This window comes from Streptopelia decaocto, assembly GCF_964273445.1.
Source record: "Streptopelia decaocto genome assembly, chromosome: 5".
Taxonomy (NCBI): domain Eukaryota; kingdom Metazoa; phylum Chordata; class Aves; order Columbiformes; family Columbidae; genus Streptopelia; species Streptopelia decaocto.
The window spans coordinates 40,645,791-40,670,339 of record NC_138659.1 but is presented as its reverse complement, the minus strand read 5'-3'; the positions used below and the strand labels follow the sequence as shown (position 1 = coordinate 40,670,339).

At 38.3% G+C, this 24,549-nt stretch overlaps 1 protein-coding gene across 2 annotated transcripts in view; it reads right to left on the bottom strand.

Annotated features, from left to right (window-relative positions):
• Positions 1-2,876: 2,876 nt before the first annotated feature.
• The window catches only part of RHOBTB1 (Rho related BTB domain containing 1), a 53,282-nt gene continuing 31,609 nt past the window's right edge, over positions 2,877-24,549 (bottom strand). For both annotated transcript variants that reach the window (XM_082053349.1, XM_082053350.1), the window contains 7 exons: positions 14,810-14,995; positions 12,189-13,156; positions 11,629-11,747; positions 9,115-9,265; positions 7,288-7,376; positions 5,685-5,790; positions 2,877-5,170 (listed from right to left, as the gene is read on the bottom strand). In XM_082053349.1, coding sequence (XP_081909475.1) covers positions 5,001-5,170; positions 5,685-5,790; positions 7,288-7,376; positions 9,115-9,265; positions 11,629-11,747; positions 12,189-13,156; positions 14,810-14,995 — 1,789 coding nt within the window. In that variant the 3' untranslated portion in view covers positions 2,877-5,000. The remainder of the gene's footprint in view (positions 5,171-5,684; positions 5,791-7,287; positions 7,377-9,114; positions 9,266-11,628; positions 11,748-12,188; positions 13,157-14,809; positions 14,996-24,549) is intronic.

Genomic DNA, 24,549 nt, shown 5'->3' with positions numbered 1-24,549 from the left:
TGTCCAGACTGTCATTCAGCTGGTTCCTGTGTGTTCTGTGACTCAGTCTCTGGCTTTCTGAGTGCTTTTCAAAGTTGTTTATTTTGTATTTTTTATCTTGAAATCCTTAAATAGGCTAAGACCTGGCTGTCATGGAGCTTTGTTCTTCCACTATGTGCTGTCCCAGTAAAGGAGACTGGCTGGGGATCCTTCATATGCTGGAGTGAGATCCTTGCTGTTCTGGAACATCCTTAAATATGAGACAAAACCAGATATACCATGTCCAGCAGGTGGTACTGGGCTCCTGTGCAGGCCAAAGGACAGGTTGTGGGGTATCAGTGCTATACAAGGAAGGACTTGAGATGAATCAGCAACACAGTGTTTTAACAGTAACCTGTGTCCCCCACCCTGTGGAGGAGGGATGCAGGACCTGCGTGATGAGAACGTCTATTGTTGCAGAACAGCCCAGTGGGATGTTGTAGCTGTATGGCCTGCTTACAAATGAAATAATAAGGCTGAACAGTTATAAAGGAGCCATTACAATTCTGTTGTCCCATGCTAACTGCTCTGTCTGAATCACATCTTTATCTCAGTTTGACTCTCTCTAGAGCTGGGATACATTAGCATAATTATTCTTGCATCCTCTGATGTTCACATTTTCTTCTTAGTCTCCTGCAGCCTTGATCCAAAAGCTTTTCATATTTCTACCAGAAATCAAGATTTTTATGTAAGCAGCAGTGAGGGATTTAGTTTGCATGTATGAATATACAACAGTCTCACTACTCTGGCTGCTAGTGCAAAGTGAATCTACGACACAAGTTATGCTCTCTTACTTAAAGTCAAAGACATACGTTAACCGATAATGAATTATCCTATTGTAGAGCCTGCAGGATGGGGATTATTGCTGCTGTCATCACACTGCCTTATCCTGCATGCAATACACAGAGCAAACTTCTGTTAGCAGATTTGGAACACTGGCAAGTGATAACGTGTAAATTCATTAGGTGGCACCTCAAAGCCCAAAGTGTGTGTACAGGGGGCATCTCATCCATTTCAATAGGAATTTTGCCTGCAGGAGGAGGACACTAATGTAAATGCTGTTAGGTCATTTTAATAGACAAAAAATCGAAGGGGTTTCAGGACTGGCAAGCAGTCACCTTAAAAGACACCTCACTGCATAGTACATACCTTGGATTCCAACCCAGAGTAAATAAATACTGGCCTATCCAGTGACAAGACTATAGAAACAGTGATCTAGAAAAAAGAGACAGAATAGGGACAAAGCAAATCTCTTCACAAGACTGTAATCTTAAAAAGTCTGGAAGAATGGAAATATTTCACCATCCTAGACTTTAGGTAACAAAATGAATCCTATTTAGTGCATTCAATCTTTACCTAAACCTCTTTGTACAGAAGGTGGAAGACTTTGCCCTCAGAGCAGGATTTTGAAGATGCCTTCAGCTGGTCTCCTAGTTCTTGTTATTAGAACATGATAAAAACTTCCTTATTTTACAAATCAAACACTTGAGGCATAATTTATCCTTGAGGGATATCTGTGGGTAAATTACTGAAGAATTAGGGCAAAAAAAGTGTTGTACTGCTCTTGCCTTACTCCCTCTGGTACAATCCTGCTTCCAGTGCTCAGAAGGGATGTCCAGATTATTCTCTTCTACTAGGCAACCCTTCTTACTGTACCCACATATGTAGAGCTATCTAGCTTACCTTTGCACATTTTGAGGCCTGATCTGTCTAAAAGACAGTGATGAGTAGGTCTTCAGTGAATGAAATGAGTGAGTTGTGGCTGAAGTGTGGCCAATCCCATCTTACTCACTAAGGACTTCCGGCTTTGTGCTATTTGTGGGTGGGAAGCCACAGAAACTGGTTTGTGTTGTGATGCAGAGGAACTTGCTCACAGAAACTCTATCTTAAAGAAGAAATAGAAAAACATTGTTTCTAAGAAATAAGCTGAATGAGACTCCTCAGAATCAAAGGACACGCAACTTCTGCTAAATGACAATAATATTTAAAAAAGAATGTCCTGAAGAGCAATACTTCTGATTTGGCCCTTCCTTCCATGCTACTCATTTTATCATACTAAAAAAAAAAAAAATCACATCTAATATCACTGCTTTTTATGTCGAGCCCATTACTTTTTCTAATGGTAAGTTCAAAGAAATAAAATTTTGCTTCCAAAAATAAGCCACCGAGATACGTAACATTCTCATAAATTAGCAATTAAAAAAAAATGTACACTCTGTTCTGAATGTGCTTACTTTCAATGTCCTTGGCATTGCTTAAGAGCTATTAAAAAAAAAATCACAAACATGGCATTCTTTGCATGACATCTTGCAAAAATCCTCTAGAAAAGCATCAACTTTCTACCTCTATCAATTATACAACCTATATTCATGGAGGTAGTTGCTGAGAGTCCACTGACAGGTAATGAGGGATTCTGTATAACAGTTGACAATTATGGCACTGAGAATGCAGGAAAAACAGTGTCTGTACCAAGTTTAGAGCATACTGAAAACCTTACAGATTTCCTGCTGTTTACCTGCATTTTTTCTCCCCCTGTCTGTCATGACTAATTAGTTTCATGTCCCTTGGGTAATATAATGGTAATTAAATTTCAGAAACAATGGGGAAAAGCAGCAAGAGATTTTTTGCAATGCAGTTTAACAGTAAGTGACACACACCAACCTTCCACCATCATGTACAAACACTCTAGGGCTTCCTTGTGACATTCCAAATGTAAATCCTAATATAGCATGCAAATATCCGTTCAGTAAAATTCAAGGAATGATACCATAACTGGATGCTTACAAGCAGCACTAGAACGGGCAGCACCTAATGCAACACTTAGGAAGCTTCTTCAAAGAGCTTGGAGACAATTTGTAACTAAACAGTTTTATTGACCTTTTTTTTTCCCAAAATAAAAAACACAAAATAACCACCAAGATTAAAGGCCATAGACAGCATTAACCAAATGAACCAGCCACTTGGTTATAGTAGCTGATAACTAGAACAACTGGATATTATTGCATATACCTCAGGTTCATTTATATATCCATTACAGTTTGGCAAAATTACAATCATATAGTAGCTTTGGTTGTGTGAAACCTAATAGCAATACTTACTTAAAATGTGACTGGTTAACATTTTATGACAACAGATATTTATCTCAGTCTTGACATGTCTTCTCTCATTCATTCTTCTCCTTCACACTATTTGTTATCACTGACTAAGAATTGAGACATATTTGCAGCCATCATTAATAGCCCTTCTTTATCACCATATGGTGATGAATCTTATAGGGGTAGGAATCTGTCACTTGCTTTCCTTATAGAAGTTTGTAGAGCAGCATCTCTTTCCATGCTGGGTGGCTTCTACCATCCTGTGGTAGCATCTGCCGAGAATTAGTCCATTCAGAATGCAAATATGTAGAGGTGGATATGGCTTTCAGTCCAAAGTCTTTCCTGACCTACAGTACTGGGGTTTGACTGTACTGCCTTGCCTTTGAACACAGAAACAAACAAACAAACAAACAGCTTTTCACATTGGTATGCTGAGCTGCCAGCACAAAACAATATTAATGAACCTAATGCACGATACTACCTTGGTTACAGAATTGTGCCTGAGACACTGTACAGGATTGCATGTGTATTTTCTACAGTCTATGTATCTTAGTTTTGGTCTTTTAAAAAATGCTCTCACCCTTATGTAACCTAGTGTAACACCACAGCTTTAGAATAATGCTTGATAAAAAGTCACAAACACACAGACCATTTAAAAACATTTGGAGGCTTTTTTTTTTTCTTGCACCACCACTCGTGCAGAATTCCTGCCTTTCTGCCATCATTTTGCCCCCAGTTTTCTGGGAATACCTACTTCCGGGGAAATATATGATCTATTTTCAAATAATCTAACATTTTGAGTTCTACTCTTCTGGGAAAAGCTATAAACCAATTTAGATCAAACTGAAGTGATCTTGTGTGTGAAGACCTTTCCTCATTTACAAAATGCTGTAAGATTAGATAACTCCTACATGTTTGTGCAGCCCTTTCGTTTGCTTGCACTGAAGCAAAAAGGAATTCAGCATGAGGAATGGCTGCATGGTTAAGATCCCACAGAACAAGGTAACTGCCATGCAGTAATTCAAATGCAAGCAGTGTAACTGCCTTTTGTATTCAGATCCATACTTGTATAAGGCTATAAATTAATAAGCCCTTCTAAATGATTTTAGAAATATTCTCTTTGATCTAGACATATAAAACCTCTGAATACTTAGAATCACTAGATTTTGCATGGCCCACATAGTCATAATTATTTGCACTTACATGGCAAATATTAGAAATACATTTGCCTGCAGTTGAATAGGTAATTATACTGCCTATTATTCAGCTGAGCAAAGATCAAGCGCTCTATATCTTGCAGTTACTGGATCTTATTCTAACCCTTTACTTTAGAAAGGGGAAATAACCATCTAATGATATTACCAGTGCACAGTACTTAGTTTAAAAAAGACAACCTATTCTAGGCAACTAGAATTTTTCCTAAGATAACTTTTTATGAGATACTCTAAAAGTGGTCTCTTATAACTGAAGATTGTCTATTTCACTGCACTCGCATAGTAAAAATAGTTAAAATCTAATTACAAAGCTGCTACATGGTTATTTTGTGGTCTGTAAAATAAAACAGTATCCAGAATTTTATCTGAACAAAACACACCAGACAGTATAAAAATATTTCCCAATTGGAGATTGAAATATTAATGCTGGATTTTTCTTTTGTATAAAAAGAAATGTAATAATGGTAGACATTTATCTGCTTACTAGCCAAAAATATACATATGACTTCAAGGAGCTGTTCCAGGCTCACTTTCAGTGAGCTTGTGCTTTTGACCCTAGCAATAATAAATGCACACGTGGAACAAAGTTTCCTGAAAACCCGAACTACATCTTATTTCTAACAAGAAGACTGATGTCTGACATTGGCTATGGATTTCCACTTATTTTCTTTGTTCAGGCAACTACAGCAGAGGAATTCCAGAAGCACCACTTCCGCTTTGAATGATGTTTATTCAGTGCAACATCTTCCTTTTCTCTTTCTTTTTTAACTCGCTGGTAGTGATCTTCTTCCTTTAAATACCACACAGGCGGCCAGCGATGCCTCTCAAAATATTCTTGATTATCTGATTAAAAAGAAACAATCAAATCCCCCCCCACCAAAGCCAGTAAGATACAGAAATGTCAGAAATGTTTGCAAAAACCTCTGCTGCTAATCATTTACCCAGTCTCTAAATTAGCTGGCTTACTGGGGATTCCCACGGTTTCCTCATATGCCTTACTCACGGGGTGGAAAGACTTTGAAAGCAGTTGCACTCCAGAGGCCTTAGTCCACCAAGAGTGTAAAAAAAGCAAGTCCTTTACAGAGTGCATTTTTTATCGTGGAGCCTGAAAATAGCTCTGTTCCTTTTAGCATCACTGGAATAGGTATAGACCATAATGCCTGACCTAGAATCAGGCTAATGATTATGACCTCTCTTTTACAGATAAGAAGAATTTATGAATGCTACTCAAGATAGTGCAGAGATTCAGTCTCATGGCTCAGCTATTTGAGCTCATCTTTGTCTTCATGCTTAATTAACTAGATTGGGAGAAAGAAGGGAAAACCTCATGAAAGTTGGGGGAGAAAACGGCCCATACCTGAAGATTTAGCTTTGATTTCCTTGCGGAATTTGGAGCAAACACTGTTGTAATTGGTGCAGATATAGTGCAAGCACCAAGCTGCCAGCTGGTTAGCATTATGAAACTGTAAGGAAAAACACAGAGCTTATTGTTTCCTGAGGTCATCATTCATTTTGCATCCCCAACTAACAACTTGAGCTAGAATGGTCCCCAGCACTCTCCCAAGCATACAGGGGAGCTTTTGAGACTGAAGTGGCCTCTAGATGCCATAGACCTTGTTGCACAATTCTGCTGGAACAAGCAGTGGCCCAAAAGGCTCATGAGTAGGTGCTCAGGATGCGCAGCATCTGGCAAACTGCATTCAGTCCCACACAGGTTCTGAACCCAAGGCATGCTGGACCTGAATTTTCTGGTGTGATTGTACCACTCACATATCTCTTACCAGTTACTGCAAACCAAGTTCTGAAGTAACTCCTGGGAAAACTATGCTTGTTGACAGAAATAAAGTATTACTGAAAGCTCAATACAAAATCTGGTACAAGCTTCCTATGGTAGTAAGGAAGCACAACTATAATGCAAGTCAGATTGTGTAGCATGTGTATCTGTTTTGGCGTTCTGACTGTCTACTATGATCTCAAGTTATAAACACATCATATCGATCTAGACACTGGGCACAGAAGATATCCTAACTGCAGTTAAACATATTACTTCTGTCTTCAACCAGGAGGAAAAAAAAAGGAAAAGAAATAAAAGGAAAAACATCCTTCATAAAATGGGAACTAAGTGAGCTGCCTTTTCTTGGAAGGGGTTCAGTCCTTGTTTTGCAACAGCATCATAGGTAATGCAAGAGAGGCACTTGAAAGCAGCTGCAGCAGTCTTGCCTGGTGGCCAGCTTGTGCTGTCTTTCAGTGCTACTTAACCCCCAGACTTCAAGACAAGCTGCAGCCAGACTCCTCACTAGTGTGAAATCAAGAATAATAAAATTTTAAAAACATTTTAGCTTGTACTACTGTATCTGGAAGACTGCCATAGCACTCCTTTTGGAAAACAGGTATGCAGTTAAACTGTAAGCTGGGGGCTCGCTCTTTTTGTGGTTTCTGGGACTCAAGAAATATTGGAATATGTGTGAACATAAAATGGTAAGATTTGCACGCATTCTGAACTATCAGGTGACTGGCTCAGAGTAGCCAGTCTAAGTGTCAAGTCTAGGAATACAAGAAATGTTGCTTTTGCAACACAGGTCTAAATATACCTACAAGAATTGCATTGAAAAGTACCCAGGAATCATTCACCATTACAAAGCTGACCAGCTTCATTACATTGCATTTCACATTACTGAAGCACGACCAAGAGAATGCGGAGCTTGGAAGCTCCACAATCAAGGAAAACCAAAATATATATTTGAAAGACAGCTCCTCTGAGATTACTTAAATAGATGTTTCACCTTTGAACTAATGGAAAAACAGTCTTTAAAATAGAAGATAAAACTAAGTTTTATTGTCAGTCACTCTCAGAACTGCAGACCTTGAGCCACTTAGAAGCAACACTCAAAACCAGTACGGTGCTAAAAGCAAATCCTTCAGATGGCCAGAATTACCTTCAAAAAACAGTGCACACTGACCTGTGCCAATTCCAAGTAGGACAGTACTTCTCCATCTATTGCAACACCGCTCATGGAGGCTTTTGTCAGCTCTTGTACTGCATGCTGTTCTGTTGGAGGAGAAAACTCATCACTCACATGGGAAATGGTCACATTTCAAGGTCAGATCATCCACAAGTGACAAAGAACCAAGAAGGCATGTTCTCCCTCCTCCTAGTGTTAACTCCAGCATTATGCAAGTGCCACATTCACCCAGGTATCCTGAGCAACTTCATATTTGGGTGAAGTCAAATTCTGGCCTTTAGAGTTGTGGCTGGAGATTCTGCATCATAGCTATATAAATGGGCTTGCTCCAGTGGAGCACAGTCCATATGAGGATTTGCCACTTTGCCTCAACCCAAACTATTTATTTCTGGTTTCAAACACAATTCTTATTTGTTTCTTACAGAAACGCAGCCTGCAATTAATAACCACTTACAGATGGACAAAGTTCAGCAGCCACTAGTCTATCTCTGGCAGAATTGATGAGTGCAATATTCAATATAAATTAGAAATCCAGATCAGTTGTCTCTTTTGGGTAATACAAAAGCAGTAGCCAGGTTTTTGGGCAACAGTGCACTTGCCATTGCATTGTGGATTTCTTAACAATTATACCCACAGCACTGATACAGAAAAGATCACTTTAGGTCCTGTTCAGATCCTCAGATTAGCCATTCCTAGGGATCCAGATGAAGGCTGATCAGCTCCCCCAAAAGTCACTTCAGTTCAAAAGTCTCCTTAAGCCTTTACTAGAACTGCTCCCTGGGACCTTAGACGTTTGAGTGTCTTTTGGGAAATGTTGTCAGCTGATTTGATTCTACTGAATTCAGTTGTTAGCAGTAGCCTTTGGACTCAAAATTCTTTCATAAAGAATTAAATAGAATGAAATATTCTTAATACTGTATGTTTATGCTGCAACCAAAAAAAATAACCAATGTGTGTATAAAATCAGGTAATAACAATTTGGTCTGTCAGAACCAGTGAAGACAAGGTATAGAGTCCTGATGCACAATTGAAGAAGAGCTAGGATTTCATATGTGATTAAATTTTACCTAAATGTTGTCCTGTAAATATGTGTAGCTTTGCCCCATCTGTCTCCCAGTTTTGGCCTTGGCCAGGTCTTCAGAACAATGCCAAGTTACATACTTAGGCAGAAACAAATAAATAACAAACAGAAACCACAACCCCAGAGGACTGGGGCATGCATGGATTTAATTTTAAAACTAAGTAATATCCTATCCTGTAATTTCTCTCCAAATATGTGATAGAAAAGTTTTTCTTTCTGAAATAAGGGTTGAACTCCCATGTATATACCAAAATACCCAATTCCCATCTAGGCAGTTAAAAGGGATCCAGACAGCATTTCTAAAAAGCCCATCATAATCTATATTAGTTTTGAATTGGCTCAGTTAGTCTCTTAGAATAGAAATGTATAATGGAGCACCTCATTCATTTTATAATGGAAAGCCTGGGGTCCATCCTGTTTTCAGGTAAATTAAAAACAACAGAATAGATATTAGAAACCACAGGCATTATATCAATGCTAAAGAGAAGGTTTGCTCTTTCTTTTTTTTAAAGCACAGAATACTTGAATGTTGTGAAGTAATTTAGCACAAAACTAAAAAAGGCAAGACAAGGGCAAATAAATTTTTTTAAGTGAAAATACCAATTTGTACTATGATATTGCTTTCACCAAAAAAAGTATTTATTTTCTCTGACACTTGATAAAATCCGGTGCGTTCTAAACCATTTAAAACATGTTTCAGCCATTGCAGAAGATGCTGCACTGCAGAGGTCACAAATTCTTACCTGCTAGAGCAACCAGGTGAGGAAGGCAAAACCTATTTGCCAATGCGATTAAGTCAAGTGTGTCCAGTTCCTGAGTGGCGGACAGTTGTTTGGTATACAAATAATCTAAAACTGCTTGCATGGAAGTCTTGTTTATGTTGGGAAGAACTACCTGGAAAAGATATTTAAGAAAAAAGTCTCTAATAATTGAGAAATTTTCATATAGAGGCCATAATTAATTTCTGCTGCTTTGCTGGACTGACACTTTTTCTCTCTCTTATTTTAGAAATACAAGAAAAACATTTTTCAAAAAATAAATTTCCCATTAAGGTTCAAGAAACTGCCAAGAGGTAAGCAAACCTCCGTAATCAGATCCTTTGGCAGTTTATATACAAACAACTCTACTAAGTTACTAAATTGGACCCACATCAAACAGTGAATCTGTTTAATGCTTTCTAGCCTGCGAATGGACAGCTTTGTGGGATATATAAAGCCACTGAGCACTTCCCATGCTGAACCTCCCCTGGTAGACTTCTTGAGGAATGCAATCTACTTGCTCATGGTATTCTGGGGATTCTGAAAATAAAGGAAACCAAAGGATAACAAACCCCCCACCCCTCTCAATCTGTTTATAAATAGCCATTTTATCCAAGTAAATGATGTTTGGGAAGGGACTGAAAACTGAAGAAATTAGTCAAAAAAAATGTAAACCATTTCTGCCACACACATGTAATTAAGTGTAACCACTGTGTCATGAAACTACGGCTAGGACAAAAGCTATCTAATTTCTCGCCAGGACAACCCTAACTCCACGTCACTGCAGGGAAACCTAAAAGAAGAGGAAGGAGAGTTAGAAAGCCTCCCTGTAACCTATCACTGTGTCATCTCGACTACAGTTTGCACACACAATCACTCCTTCAAAGAACAGGGTAAAACTGATTGTTGCAGGGCTCAAGATTACTGCAGGTAAGTCTGCTTCCACCGCCCAAGCTAGTCAATCTCATTAATTAGCAGTTTGTAATGCAGATCTTCATAACTGCTGGCACTGAAGAATGCAACATTGTATTCTGAAGAACTTGCAGTAAAAAAAAAAATGGCAGAGCAGAAAAATAATAATAAAACTATGATGAGGAATTAAATGTGCATGCAACTTAATCTGACAGCTTGGAAGCAGTTAGCACACCCTTACTGCTAGACAGGGGTTAGTTGTGCCATGTAGCTGGTCACTGACCTTTCGGGGGCTTGTGAATTTTTCTTTCAGCTCTGCCTGGATGGGTGGGTTTCAAACCTGGATCTGTTAGCGCTAAAGTGTGAACCTCTTACACATATCAACCACTCTGGGAAGTAGCTCTGTTCTCCAAGTAAGAGGAGCTAGCTGTGAAACTCATTCATTATTAACATGTTTGTGTTAGTGCAGAGAACAGTACAGTGAATGAGTTTATAAAATGTTGTGTCCCAAATACAGAAAAAGTAGTAGATAAAAAGTAGATGGTTTTATTTTTTGGAAAGCAGTCAAAGGAAACCCTTCAGTTCATATCTACCTATATTTTCAATCTTCCAAAAGCATTACTGATTGCTTTAAACTCTGCAAAATGGAAGCTAAACATTTTAAATTAGAAAGATGATCTAAGACTGTTAAGTTGATCATTAGAAATGGGCTGGTAGGAAAAAAATGTATATTTTTCATTGCCAAATCGAACTACGTATTTTTAATGAACCACTTGTCGAGCTTGCCTCTGGGAAAGGAATTATGTTTACAGCTGTATTGGAAGAAGCAAGAAAAATCTAAATAGATCAGAACCTTCCAGAATATTAAATACAAAAATCCCTGAGCTCTTCATATGAACAAGACCCCTAAGTATGGAAAGGAAAAAGAAAATCAAAACAAAAATCAAAACCTGGGTATGGATAAGACACAAGAAAAAAATGTTAGCAGAGTACTGAGAATCTGAAACACAGACCATGAAGGCACCTGAAAATGCAAGGCTTCTGCTGCAAAATCTTGATCCAAAGCATTGAGATCTTTTATACTGTACTTTATACCTTCTTTACTCAAGGGAATAAGCTGATGCACTAGAGAATCTGAGCTTGGTTTCTACTGAAGTACTGTGATGTCAGCCTCCTTTTCTAGTTTAACACTCCATGTTCTTTAACCATTTTTTCCCTTTAATTTCTTCCTCAATGTCTCTGCTCCAAGTATTCTCTGTAATGCTTCTCACCATATAAATTTATATTCACAGAACTTATTTTAAAGAAATTCACAGATCCATGTTTTCTTTTCCCCTATATTTAATATTTTAAAGGTTTTCGGGTTCAAAACACACCCTCCAGCATTGGAGGAAGTTTCATACCTTGCAGAAAAGATGTTATTCTCCTAGGCATTCTAATTTAATGCCTATAGAAGAAAAGCATCCCAGGTCTGCAAGGGAAGAATAAAGAATTATTGAAGGGATTATTGCAGCCCTTCAAACAGATACAAATGATGCCTCCATCACCCTAAATCCATCAGATATTATAAGCAAAATGGACAAATACCTCACTGTTTGAGCTTTCAATAAATGATCCTCCAAACATAGCAGACATCCATTCACAGCTACAGATCAGCAGCGGCTTGTGGGCATTTATAGTTCCATCATCCAATTTAAATGTCACATCTGCCATGGGAACAAAGAAACAGGCATGCTGCAAGTCTGCGTTTAAAGTGAAACTGTGTCTGAAAAAAGTATGTTTCACCTGCACATTGTTAACAAAGGACTTCTTTCACTTCCAATGACCCCCACCTCAAAGATAACTCTAGTATTTTATATATTTAAATAAAAAGTCTCACTTAAAAGGGGGATATTGGACATTCAACACTTTGGAAAATTGGGTCACTTATTTAAAAGCTTGTGTGTGGATTTCGAGAAAATCCCAGATGTAGATTTTCAACAGAATCCCAGGTTGGAACAGTTGGCCCTGAATAGCACTCTAATTTTGGGCTCACCCCTCCTCTCAGAACAATGTAAGCTGTCATAGTTTTTGAAGCCAGCGAAGCAACAGTAACATGCATGAGAAAAGAATTAGTGCTTTTCCTGTTAAAGCATGTAGTTACTTACCAGAAAATGTCCCTTTGCAAAGGCACTCTTTTATCCTATTAGCTTTTCTGACATGAAATGCTTTAGTAATCTCTTGATTCATGAAGGCTTCTTTATTCATAATATTCTCCACCATCATTCGCAAATCAAATACTTCCAAAATTTCAGCAATCTGAGCCAGTCTTGTGAGATCTTTTTCATTTTCATCTAGTTGCCCTGTGTATAAAAACTGCAAAACAGTTTTAAAAGGTCTGGCCTGCACAGAGGAATCCATTTTTACCACAGTTACAGGACATGTCCTATTTGAGACAGGATTCACTTGCATTTCTTTATGCACACTAACAAACCCCTTACCCCAGGATGACAGAGATTTTGCTGCAGAATTTGTTTCACCAGTTTTGAGTTCTAGCATGTTCAAAGAGCCAGTACTTTCTGGTGGGGGACTTTTAACATCAGCAGATTTCAAAGATATATCATCACTGTCACCATTTGTCTCAAGGTAACTTGTCAGAACATCCTTATTTGTATTTTCTTTCTTACACTGTGTTTCTTCCAAGTCTGGATTTTCCTCACATTCCATTAAGAAAAGATCATAAAACTTTGAAGAGGAGGTAGCTAGGTAGATCTTGTGAGCAAAAATGTAATCCTGCTCCTGGAGAACAAACATAACATCTGCACACAGTGGGCTGTCCAATAAATATCCAGCTTCATTCATGCTCGGAACAGGACACTCAGGAATTCTGATGACCGGAGGAGGGGCTTTTGGAGGTAGGAATGGAGCCTGAAGCAAAGGTTTTTGGACCTTCTTCAGATGAGACTTCCAGAACTGCAGGTGTCTTCTGGAGATCAGGGCAGCTCTAATTGCATTGTCAAACACATCTTTGATCCCAAACTGATCAAACACACTGGTTTCATAGTATGGTATCCCAAGTTCCTTGGCAACCTCTCTGCCTCTTTCTGGTGGCAAAATGTCTCCTCTCTTTATTGGCCTAGAGTCAAACAAAAAAGAAACCTTCTCACACACAATGGTCATCAAAAAGTTACTTCAGAAAGCATAGAATTTTACAAAATGTCTTCATTCAAATGAAACAAAATATAAAATGAAGCACACAAAGCCCTTTGCAAATCTACAACTGTGACTCCAGAGAGTTTTAGCATATCACATACTTGTAAATTTGTTTGAGTTTGGTGGTGTCTTCGCAATGTTACTAAAACATGTAGAAATCATTTGCACAAAATGGACTAAGCCTTCTCCACGTTAAAGGGAAATTTACAGTAAAAAAGTTGATAGGATGCTTGAGAACTTTCATTATTTAAAACACCTCCTAACATTCCTTTCCACTCAGATATTCTGTCAGTATCTATCAGACGTGCCACAGATATAGCTAAATATGAAATGAGAAATATTTCTTAAGCTTATGCTTTTTAAAGAAAATCATAGCAGTCTATGACAAAAGTGTAACTGAAGACACACTTCAAGAAATGGGTCTGTTTTGGCTGTAGAAGCACTGTAGGAACTCATTAATTTCCAGAGCAGTTCTAGTACATGACACAGGGTAAACAAACCAGAAAAAAAGTCTGGGCTAGGATCCATTTTCCCACCAAAAAAAATCATTTCCCCAGAAGACATGGCCCAACAGTGTGTTCTGTGAGCACAGCATATTGGGCAGACATGAGCTGGCACAGCCTGAACACACTCCAGACAACAGCTTGCTTTAGTCGCCAGCTAATAATCAGTTCAGGTGGCAGAAGTCTGTGCTAGACATGCAGAATTCTGATTTGATCTTTATTAATGGTGAAATCAGAAAGGAGGATTGGGGCAGAGGAAGAATTTTGAGTTTTGAAAGAACATTTCCTTTCAAATAGTCAACAAAAAGCCCACCCCTCCCACACAATGAAGAAATGTTTAATAAACAAACTTATGAAAATCATATTGTTGAGTCAAGAATTTGAACGCAATGCAGAATTTTCCAAGAGCCCATGAAATATCAATTCAGCCTCTTTATGGAAATTTGTTACAATACAGTCTTTAATTACGCAACCATTAATCCAGTCTCATTCAAATTCATATCAAAGGAGGAAATCAGAAGTGAGCAGGTAATCGTGGGACTGTTTTGCCCAAACTTGTGAATGTTTGTCTTTTGAATCTGGGAAAGACTTCTCCACTGCAACCCCAAACTCTCTTTTAATCTCAGAACTTAAAAAAAATTTGATTTGCAACCACTATTTTCTGCCATGATGTAGGATTACATTTACAAAAAATAATAACTGAGAATTAAGAAAACTTGAGTAGAATCTGTCAGTTGAAAACAGCATCTGACAGTAGTGACAGGGTAGGACATGATACACGTGTTCAGATGGAGAAAGACATACATGAAAACCTGCAGTAATCATTATCTCCATATTATCATAGTGCTCAGGCACCCAAACAAGTTTAGATGTCCAATGTAAAAAAATACTGTGGGAAAAATATAACAAATGTGTTTGTTAAAGAAATAACTAAAACAACAGAGGTAAAAAGAAGAAAGCACATACATTCTCATTTTACAAAAAATCCCTAGGGTCTATCATTTATCTTTTGAAAGCGATGTACCTGATTACCAAGGTGATTTTTTTAATTGTTATTTTTGTTTAGACTTTACCTTGCCAAAGGCCGCCTGCCTCTGTTAACAGCCTCGAGATCTGCATAGCGGAGATCTAGTTGGCAGCCCACCAGAATGACAGGTGTGCGAGGACAGAAGTGCTTGATTTCTTGATACCACATCGTTTTCACATGATTCAGGGAATTAGGATTAGCAATTGAAAAGCACAGAACAACTACATCAGATCTAGAAAGGCAACAAGAAAACATCTAATTAAAACCCAACAAATATGCTTTCTGCTGTGGCTTTACCAATTTTCATCATTCCAGCTTAAAAGCTATCCCAAAAAAATGCACTGACACCCAGATGCCCGAATACATGTTGTTCATGCAGAGATTTGATAGAAGCTACACGTTTCACCACAAAAGCATGGGAGCACAAATTCACATACCAGGGAAGCACTGCCCCTCTATGCTGAGAGATGATCCCTGCACCTATGAACAGAGCACTAAGAAAAGGACTTGTCACTCTACTTTTACACTACAGTTATTCACTGGCTGTCATTGCTCAAGAAATAATTCTGCTGACTGGACACCTAAATTGCAATTCAAAGATCATTTGTGCTTAGGAAACAGAAAGGTGTTATGCAAAACTTCAGAACAGCCACGCTGGCAGACACAGATCACTTCTGAACTTGTCATGGAGAAATACCTTTACTGCACTGCTTTAGACACTGAGGTGGTCTCCTTTGCAATGCCCTTTGCACAGCAATTTTCTGACATCTTTAATAAATAACCTGCTAGAAGGTCAAACTACTGCTGAATGGCCGCTTCTACAACATAGGCAAAAATACACATTACAATGAAAATAAGGGCAGTAAAGTGCAGAATAGGACAGTGGCTTAAATCAGAGTAAGCATGACAATATTTGAAGGCTTTTACAGGTTTTAAGAAAACAAAGAGTACTTCACTAAATAAACTTCCTTTATAAATTGTAAGTATGAGGATTAAGGCTGACAGTTCACCCACTAAACCACCACCTCATTCTTGTCAGAGCCAGCACCCTGAGGCAGAGAAATGCTCGAATACTTGTATCAGGACATTCCTAACTTGGGGCAATTTCATTATTAATAAACTGGGATGGGATGTTACAAAGCAGTTTTGAAGCTCTTGCATCTCTCACAGGAAAAAGAAACAAAAAAAGAAAAAGGAAAGAATTTTTTAAACTTGAATTGAAACTCTTAAGAAAAATTGAGGGGAAGGGACATTTTGAGGAGGCAGTTTATTGCTACAGAATTGTCAGCAAGATAATCCCAGCAATACCATATCTATATATCTCTTCGATTATTCTTTAATTTAGCACAAATGTCTTATGTCTGCAGTTCATGTTCATAGAGCAGCAGCAGTGAATCTTAACATCCACCTTTTAAATAATGAAATACCTCCTCAGTACTGCTGCTTTCTGCATTTCACTGAGGACACAGATATATCCAGCAATCTAAAGATAGCTGCATACAGTACGGGTACTGCTGTGAGCATAAATTTGATGCAAGAGAAATGCTCCTGCTCCAAGTTTGTATCTTATATTAACTGCAACACATCCATCATATCTAGAAACAAAGGCTTTTCAAACTGGATATTTATCTACTAAATAGCAAAGTGGTAAGCAACCAATACACTAGTCTTCTATGTAACAGGCAAACATCCTTTAAACTCAAACTTGCTCTATTCAAGGTCACACAAGAGTAAAACCTAGGCCCTAGAAGACATGTTCTTAGCTCTCAGAAAGGAGAAATCAATGTACAGCTAAGATTAAAAAAAAAAAAAAAAAAAGGAAAGAAAAAAGTGTTACACATATTCTAACCTGGTCAATTCTTGTTTAATTCAAGATCATCAGAACTGCCAGAGAGGCAAGCATTGGCTGGCTGGCTGGCCCTAACTATAAGCACCTTAGAGAGACAGACTGTCTTGCGTACTTTAGAAATTAATACCTAAGCCAAGTAACTGCAGTCACGAGTATCCAACCCTCCTGACTCTACAAACCACAAGACATACATCACATCTCTGAGAAAACCAAAAGGAAACAGAGCTCCAGCAGGAGTTCACAGGCAGGAGATGACAACAGCCCCACGCCAGTGCTGCTGCTGCCCGGTGCTGGACTGGCCACAGCCATGGGCTCCTGAGAACAGCCAGGGATGATCTGTTTCCTTGGACAGACAGGCCCAGCCTAGCCAGCAGACTGGCCCCAGCACAGCCCTGAATGTGTTACAGCCCTTGCCAAGGCAGTCTCACATTTTTGCCACAGAGCTGCATGCAGTTCTTGAGCAACTCGTCACCTCTGACCTTCCCTGGGCAACCATAAACTGTGCTGTGGAAAGCTGGTTTCTTCACATATAACTCACAACACACATAGCGTTGCACTAACAGGATCTTTCCATCCTACTGCCTTCTGAATGAAGTGAAAAACAGAATAAAGAGGTAAAAGATGTGATTTGCATATTATTTATCCTGTCTTAAAACATAGTCTTCCCCATAAAATGAATATCCTGAGAATTCTGTACCGAACAGGGAGAAATAGATGGCTCTGTGCCATAAACAGGATAGGTGGGAAAGTGGGTAGTGACAGAGTTCACATGCTGAACCTGCAGCACCACAGCTGAGTTTGCGAGCTCACAAAAGACATCCACCTTATCATAATAAATTAAGTTTTCATTCAAGTCATAAGCATGATTTGCACTATTAGTACAAACTGGAGACAGTAATGTATAAGGGAAATTAACTGTCTACATAGGACTGTGAACATTTGAGAAAAACTGTCCTTTAGAAATTTTAATTAAAATACCTACCATTCCTTTTAATGTCAAAGGCACATTCACAACTTGCTAATGCCTCAGTATAAATTTTGGGTTGACATTTGTTCATAAAAGCTAAAACCTGTCAGGTTAAAATAACGCATTAATATTTCCCAAACATTAAAAATGTACCCACATTATTTTAATATTCTCAGGGAACTTAAAAGCATAGAATTAAAAAAAAAATAAAATTGCCATTTAGGTGTGATTTGGTTACTTGGAGAATGAGAAAGGATGAATACAGTTTACTTCTGCTTTCTTCTTTCTCTCTGCAGCAATATATTCACAAATACAAGATGTATTTCTTTTTTTTTTCTAAAAAGAAATTTCATAACCATTTCCCAGTAAAATTCAGGAATGATTCAAGAAACCTTTTCATAGACTAGAATACCAAAAAGTGCTTTAGAACTTCACCATCATATTCCTCCTAGAGCACCATTAAATTGACATGGGCAACAGATAAGGTACTCTGTGCATTTACCTTTGTTAAATACAACAAAAGCATAGGATTACTCTCAATGTGTATACTGATGGTTTGACACTGAGGTATCACAAGAAACAAAGACAAGTATTACAAATAATTCAGCAGAGAGAAACGGTAGTTTGTATATCAAACACATCATCTTGTAGATTCAGTGGTACATGTTGGATATGCGTAACTTACATTCTGTTTTTCATAAATGTATCAGAAGAAATTATGAATCATCTGCTCTTATTATCTGAAACATCTGAACATACTTAAGTATCACCAAAACTTGTAACATCTGTGTGACTTGCTCCAGCATGTGATCAACCACCAGTGAAACACTCTGCATCACCAATGTAAGAAAACAGGTTTCTTTCTACTCACTGTGGCTCCAGACAAGGGAGAACACAATGTAGATGTGTGGGACTTGGCAGGTGGAAAAGGGGAACAGATTCTCTCAGATGGAGGTGAATCAACCACCACTCACACTTTTGTCACTTCTTGGCTCTCCTGCATTGGAGACTCACATTAAAGTGTAAGAGCAGCATAAGAGCACTTCAAATGCTCCCCTTGGAATCTCAGAAATAATTCCTAATGCAAAACACACACATCTGAGGACAGCCCAGCTTTGTCTAAATATAGTTATGGACTACCTACAGGATGCTTCTGCGGGCAAAGGAGGAGCCTTGCCACCATTCCAAAAGCAACCCAATAACATAGGTATTAGCTCAACGTATTCAGCGACATTTTGCCAAACTTGAATGAGAAGAACTTTTGATGGAAGCAGCCACCCCTTTCTAGACTTCAGAGAATGAAGAGAAACCCTCTAGAGAACAAAATCTCTGGCAGGATTCAGCTCATGGTGTGCTGCCTTCCTGTGAGCTCCTAGTGGGTGAGTTATGGACTGTGTACAGAGAGCAGTCCAAGTCACTGCTGAAAAACAGGCGCTATCAGCAGTAGTCAAGCTGCAGGTAACCACTGTAACCATCTGGAAGTTATTCTGCAATCACTACAACGAGAAACTCATAAGATGGGAGAGAAAAAACAGTATATCAGCTATGTAACAAGCCTTTCTGATGAAGCTGTTAGAAGCAGCAAAGAAGTTAACATTTTGTAACTACAGCTGTTTCATGTAACAGAGCACTCAACTGTTTTAAGATGGAGATTTTGAAAGAGTCATCTGCTTACATGCTATGTATGTTTCAAAGCTGGTGTAATGAGCTGCTCTGCAGATGTACCTACACACCATATTGCTGATCCGTCTCTCAAAGAGAAACTGCTACATGATTTTCCATCTTCCTTAATACTCTTATTTTTGACACAACTTCAAGGAGAAAGCAACATTAAATGATTATCTCATATATTCCATGGCAAGCATGTTTAAAAATTTAATGTTTCATAGTCTGAATCTAGAGTTACATACTGCGGTGCTGGCTGCAGATACGCTAATGCAAGTTTATGTCTCCCTAAAGAAACAGGCTGCCTTCTGAATGGTACACACCGTATTACCTAGGAATATGTTGTTCCCTCTGGTTTATAATCTACAACTTACTTGGAAAACCCACTGCATGCAAGAATTGCTGGTCACGTGTATGGGCTATCTTTTGCCATATCGTCATGGAATAATACTGTTGGGTTCGGAAAGGCGAAGAAATAAAGCTGTAAGGAGTACAAAATGTGAAGAAGAAATATCTCTGATCTGGAAATGAATGCAAGGAAAGAGGGAAAGGAGAAAAAATGAACTGTATTACCATGCTATTCTCATCTTTTAGAAGAAAAGTCAAAAGTACATATTTTGTTTTAGAGAGCTTAAACAAGACTCAAGAATTAAATCTGGCAAAATCAGTTTAAGGATAGACAAATTATATTTTAGTTAACAAGAACTCTGTTGCCCATATTTAATCAAATCAAACTTTAAGAATAGACTTGGGAGGGAGGGAAAAAATCCAGTGGATTTTTCCTTATATAGTCTTTATTTTCCACTATTTTTAGATATCAGCTTTCTCTGAGAAGAAGCAAGATTGAAGCAAATTGGTAGAGGTTCAGGCTCTCTTGACTTTACCAGAACAGCTAATCCTTAGACATTTATTTATCTATCGATAAAATGTTGGTTTGCTTTTACTCCTTCTGCCCTCATTTTTTCCCCTACAAATGTCCCATAATTTTCCCAAGGTTCCTCAGACACCTGCATCACAGCAGAACTTATCCCACTTGAGGCCAGAATTTGACAAGAGCTCTCTCTGAAGTCAACCTGCACAGTCCTTCAACCACCTGAAAGGAAAGATTGTGTAGGGCAGCAGCCTGAGTGCAAATACCAACTCCCAAGTTCACACACACAGTAGGTTCAGGCAGTAGAAGGCCATCTAAGAATTAAATTGAGAAGGCTGAACAAAACCCTGCTACATCTCCATGTCAATCCAGATACATTCTGAAGAGAGAGATTCACTCAGTTATACAACGTTTTTCATGCATGCATCTCACTGAGCTGTAAAAAAAATTGTGCAGATAAGCGAGGCTGATAATGTTTTAACTGGACTCAGTTTTTAGCAAATGCAGTTGCAGCCATCACATGAAATGAGAAGAAATTCATTAAGTGACTGGTAAGCATAACAAAATGACCTGAAGCCACAGGACTTGGGTGCACATACTCAAAACAGATGAGAGGCTAGGAAAACTGAAATGCACGGGGTGCCTGGCATGTGAAGAACTGAGGATATCCAGGTAAGGCAGGGCAAGACCATGCAGTGCCCTGGATGGGAGCAGGGGAATCAATTAGTTCTATACTTTACCGACAGCAGTGAAGCTTCTTAAGTACTGGTGTAATGTGCGAAACTTTCAAAATGCCCTGAAATATATTCAGATTTTGTGGTGAGTAGCATGCATCTGTTTCTAAAATATCTGTAATGTTGCTTTCAGTTGGAAACAACAGTAATAGAAAGAAGATAAAGCTACCTTTAAGAAAATTGCATATTCCAAGTCTGTGCTTCAAAAGTGGAAAGAGTTTTCCCACACACTCCTTACAAACAATATGTCATTCTTAAATGTTAAGCATTTCAAAATCTCTTCTATTTCCTTTGAGGTGTTCATGGGAAAACAGTGGTGCATTTATAGAGAATGAGAAAAAGTGTTTTGATATCACAAAGAATGATTAAAATACATCATTTTTATTGCAAAAACCTCTAAGAGCTACTATTTTTGTACAAATGCCTGACCAGCATTAGTGCTAAAGAGAATACCAAAGTTGTGTGGAATAAAGTAATAAAAGGAAAACAATTTTATTTTTAATTTAAAGCACTACTTGCAGAGGTTTGGAATTTGGATTATTTTATTGCTGGTTATAAGAAGTAAATTCACCCATAATTCTGGTTTAGCATTTACATGTGAAAATTTCCATCCTAGTGCTAAATGGAACTTCGCAGGTTGAAACAGGCTGCCTGCAAGGTATCTTAGCACAATTCTGGGACAAATTTTGCCACTAGACTTGGTAAAACTGTCTTTGGAATCAGGTATGTTTGGAATCAGGTATGTTTGCACTATATACATCCACCATAAAATACCAAAACGTGCCTCTTTTCCTTCCCTGGAGCAGAAATCTCAACTACTGCATTTCTAACCCAGGATCAAAAATTCCATGATAAATATAATTCTAGAGATAGTTAATTGAGGCTGAAATACTAAAATATTCTTGTGTATCACATGCAAAGTTGGGGTTTGTAAAAACAAGACACAAAGCCTGAACACCAAATCAATGGAGAAGGATGAAAGACAATGACAGAGCAAGAGAAGGTACAGGGGTAGCTGGAACACATCTGATCAACCCAAGGCACACACCAAAACTCACCATATCATACAAAGGTACTGATAAGAAAATAGCCATAAATGTTTTTGAAAGACATATCTCAACTGACTGTGGTGCCTGGACAGCAGTCAGAAAATAAAATAATGAGAAACAAATTCACAAAATGATGGGAAAACCAGAAACATAGAGAAAGGCAGTCTTTCCAAGCTTTTTTTCTGTTATTGTAAGGAAGCAGTTTACTGATGAGATCTACATGCTATCTGGCTACAGAGGACCAACTAGCTTTCAAGAAAGATACTGCAGAAGGATAAATGAAAGAAGAAATGAACCCTTTCTTTACTCCCAGTCCCATCCTCTAAAAAAAAAACAACACAGGAATCTATGATCAATCAGAAAAACTTATTGAATTTAAAAGAAGAGACTTAGTCAAAACATCATCTGAAGCAACATAGTTAGAAGAAAGAAATTATTTCAAGGTAGGTGAGGGATGTAAGGATGAAAAAAAACAACCCAACCCAACAAAGAGAAAAAAGAAGATCCAAAGCCAGGTTCCAAAATTCAGTAAAAGCACCATTCCTTATACATACTGATGAAGAACACAGATAGGAAGGCAGGGACAAGACAAAGAGGCAAAAATCCAGAGAAGATGAAAGAATTATATGGTCTGGTGTCTATCCAGTATGAGAGTGACTTCTGAAGTCACAGAATACATGAAAACTGAACATTAACAGATGCTAGATGCGTCTCTTTCTCTGGGGAGAAAATATAGATTTTCATATTTTTTTGCTTTCTTTGGGCTATCACCAAAACCAGCCTTTTCCTCTTTTTTTTTTTTTTAATTTATAAAAATTGGCAAGAAATTTTAACTGGCAATTTGATCTCACAAAGTTATTAATAAGAGCTCAGTTTAAAATAGTTAAATCTGGTTATGCAGAGTGGTCTCCATATGAGATGCGTGGGAACGGTTCAAAGCTGCACCAGGGGAGGTTTACACTGGACATGAGGAAGCATTTCTTTACCAAGAGGGTGGCCCGACACTGGAACAGGCTTCCTAGAGAGGTGGTCGATGCCCCAAGCCTGTCAGTGCTTAAGAGGCATTTGCACAATGCCCTTAATAACATGCTTTGACTTTTGGTCAGACCTGAGTTAGTCAGGCAATTGCCCTAGATGATCATTGTCAGCCTCTTCCAACTTAGTCCTCTCCTCTCCTCTCCTCTCCTCTCCTCTCCTCTCCTCTCCTCTCCTCTCCTCTCCTCTCCTCTCCTCTCCTCTCCTCTCCTCTCCTCTCCTCTCCGACTATTTCCTCTGTGTGAGGAAGTCCAGACTGAGATCCTGAGAACCCTGGAGTAGAAAAAAGCTCAAGAAATCCACCTAGCACCTATTCACAAAGAAGTAATTCACTAAGACCAAGATTTTAATGGAGAGTCACTTTCCAGGTTTTGCATTTCCAAAAGACCCTGATGTTGCTTTGCAGTATTTTAGCACAGAGCGCAAATGCCCTCTTTCCACTCACCCACTGACTTAGGAGAGCAAGGAAAAAAGGAAAATTATGTAATTACAAATAATATTTGATACATACTTTTTCCGTTCAGTCAAGGAAGGAAATCATTATCACCATTCTTTAACAAAAAGAAACAGAAAACAAAACAACCCTAAAAACATTGATGGAAGTTTCCAAATATCAGTGATAAACCCCCATGTTATTGACCCTTTTCAGCAGCGTTCCAAAGGTATATTTCTATGCATTCAATTACACTGAAGTAACTGGTTAAGGGAATCGTAATCACAGAAAAAGACAAATGCATGTGATCCTCTGTGTACGTACAATACCCACAAATACAAAATCCATTCACAAGAGAGGAAATCCTCTAAACATATTAATATTTGAAGAGGCTCTGTCAGCAGTCTCACAGGAAGGCTCATTCACATTTGAAAGTCATGACGAAAAAGCTGTTTTCGGTCCATGCTGTATGAACAGATTTTGTTTGGTCTACAGCTCATATTTAAGTTGCAAGTAAATAAATCATCGTAGCTGAATTAACTGACAAACCAGATTCATGGTATTGAGAATAAATATTTGATTGGGCCTGAATTAAGTCTTTGCAGGTTCGTGCTCATGTTTACACATACTAGAGTTGCATGTATCAAAACCCAGGATATATAGGATATTAATAAAATTGTAGTTAAACATATTTACCTGAAAAAATAAAAAAAGGATGCAAAAGGCAAATATGTGCAAGCCAGTCTTTATCCCATTTTGCTTTTAGAATTAGTTTGAACACAATGACATGTTGACACTCTCACTCAAAACCAGATTGGACAGAAGGACAGAGGATAATGAATCCTGACAAGCTGAAATGTAAACTAAGATGTTTTCATGTCTTTATACATGTAAATGTGCCTTCCAGGGAAACTGGTACACAGTAACAACTTGAGCTTTATATGAAGTTCCCACCTTATTTGAGGGCTTAGAGAATACAACAGCACTGAGACTAGATTGTTGGTAAACAAAGAGGTGAATAGGAGCTGGAAATCAACACACTAATCATAACAAAGATATTGTCATTTTAGAAAATTTTTGAGTGATTTTGTATCAAATGAAACCCTGTGAGACAATATCAAAAAATGACTGTTTGGCACCACGTAGAGCCTACGCTGAGCTGAACAGGATACTTCCAAAACTA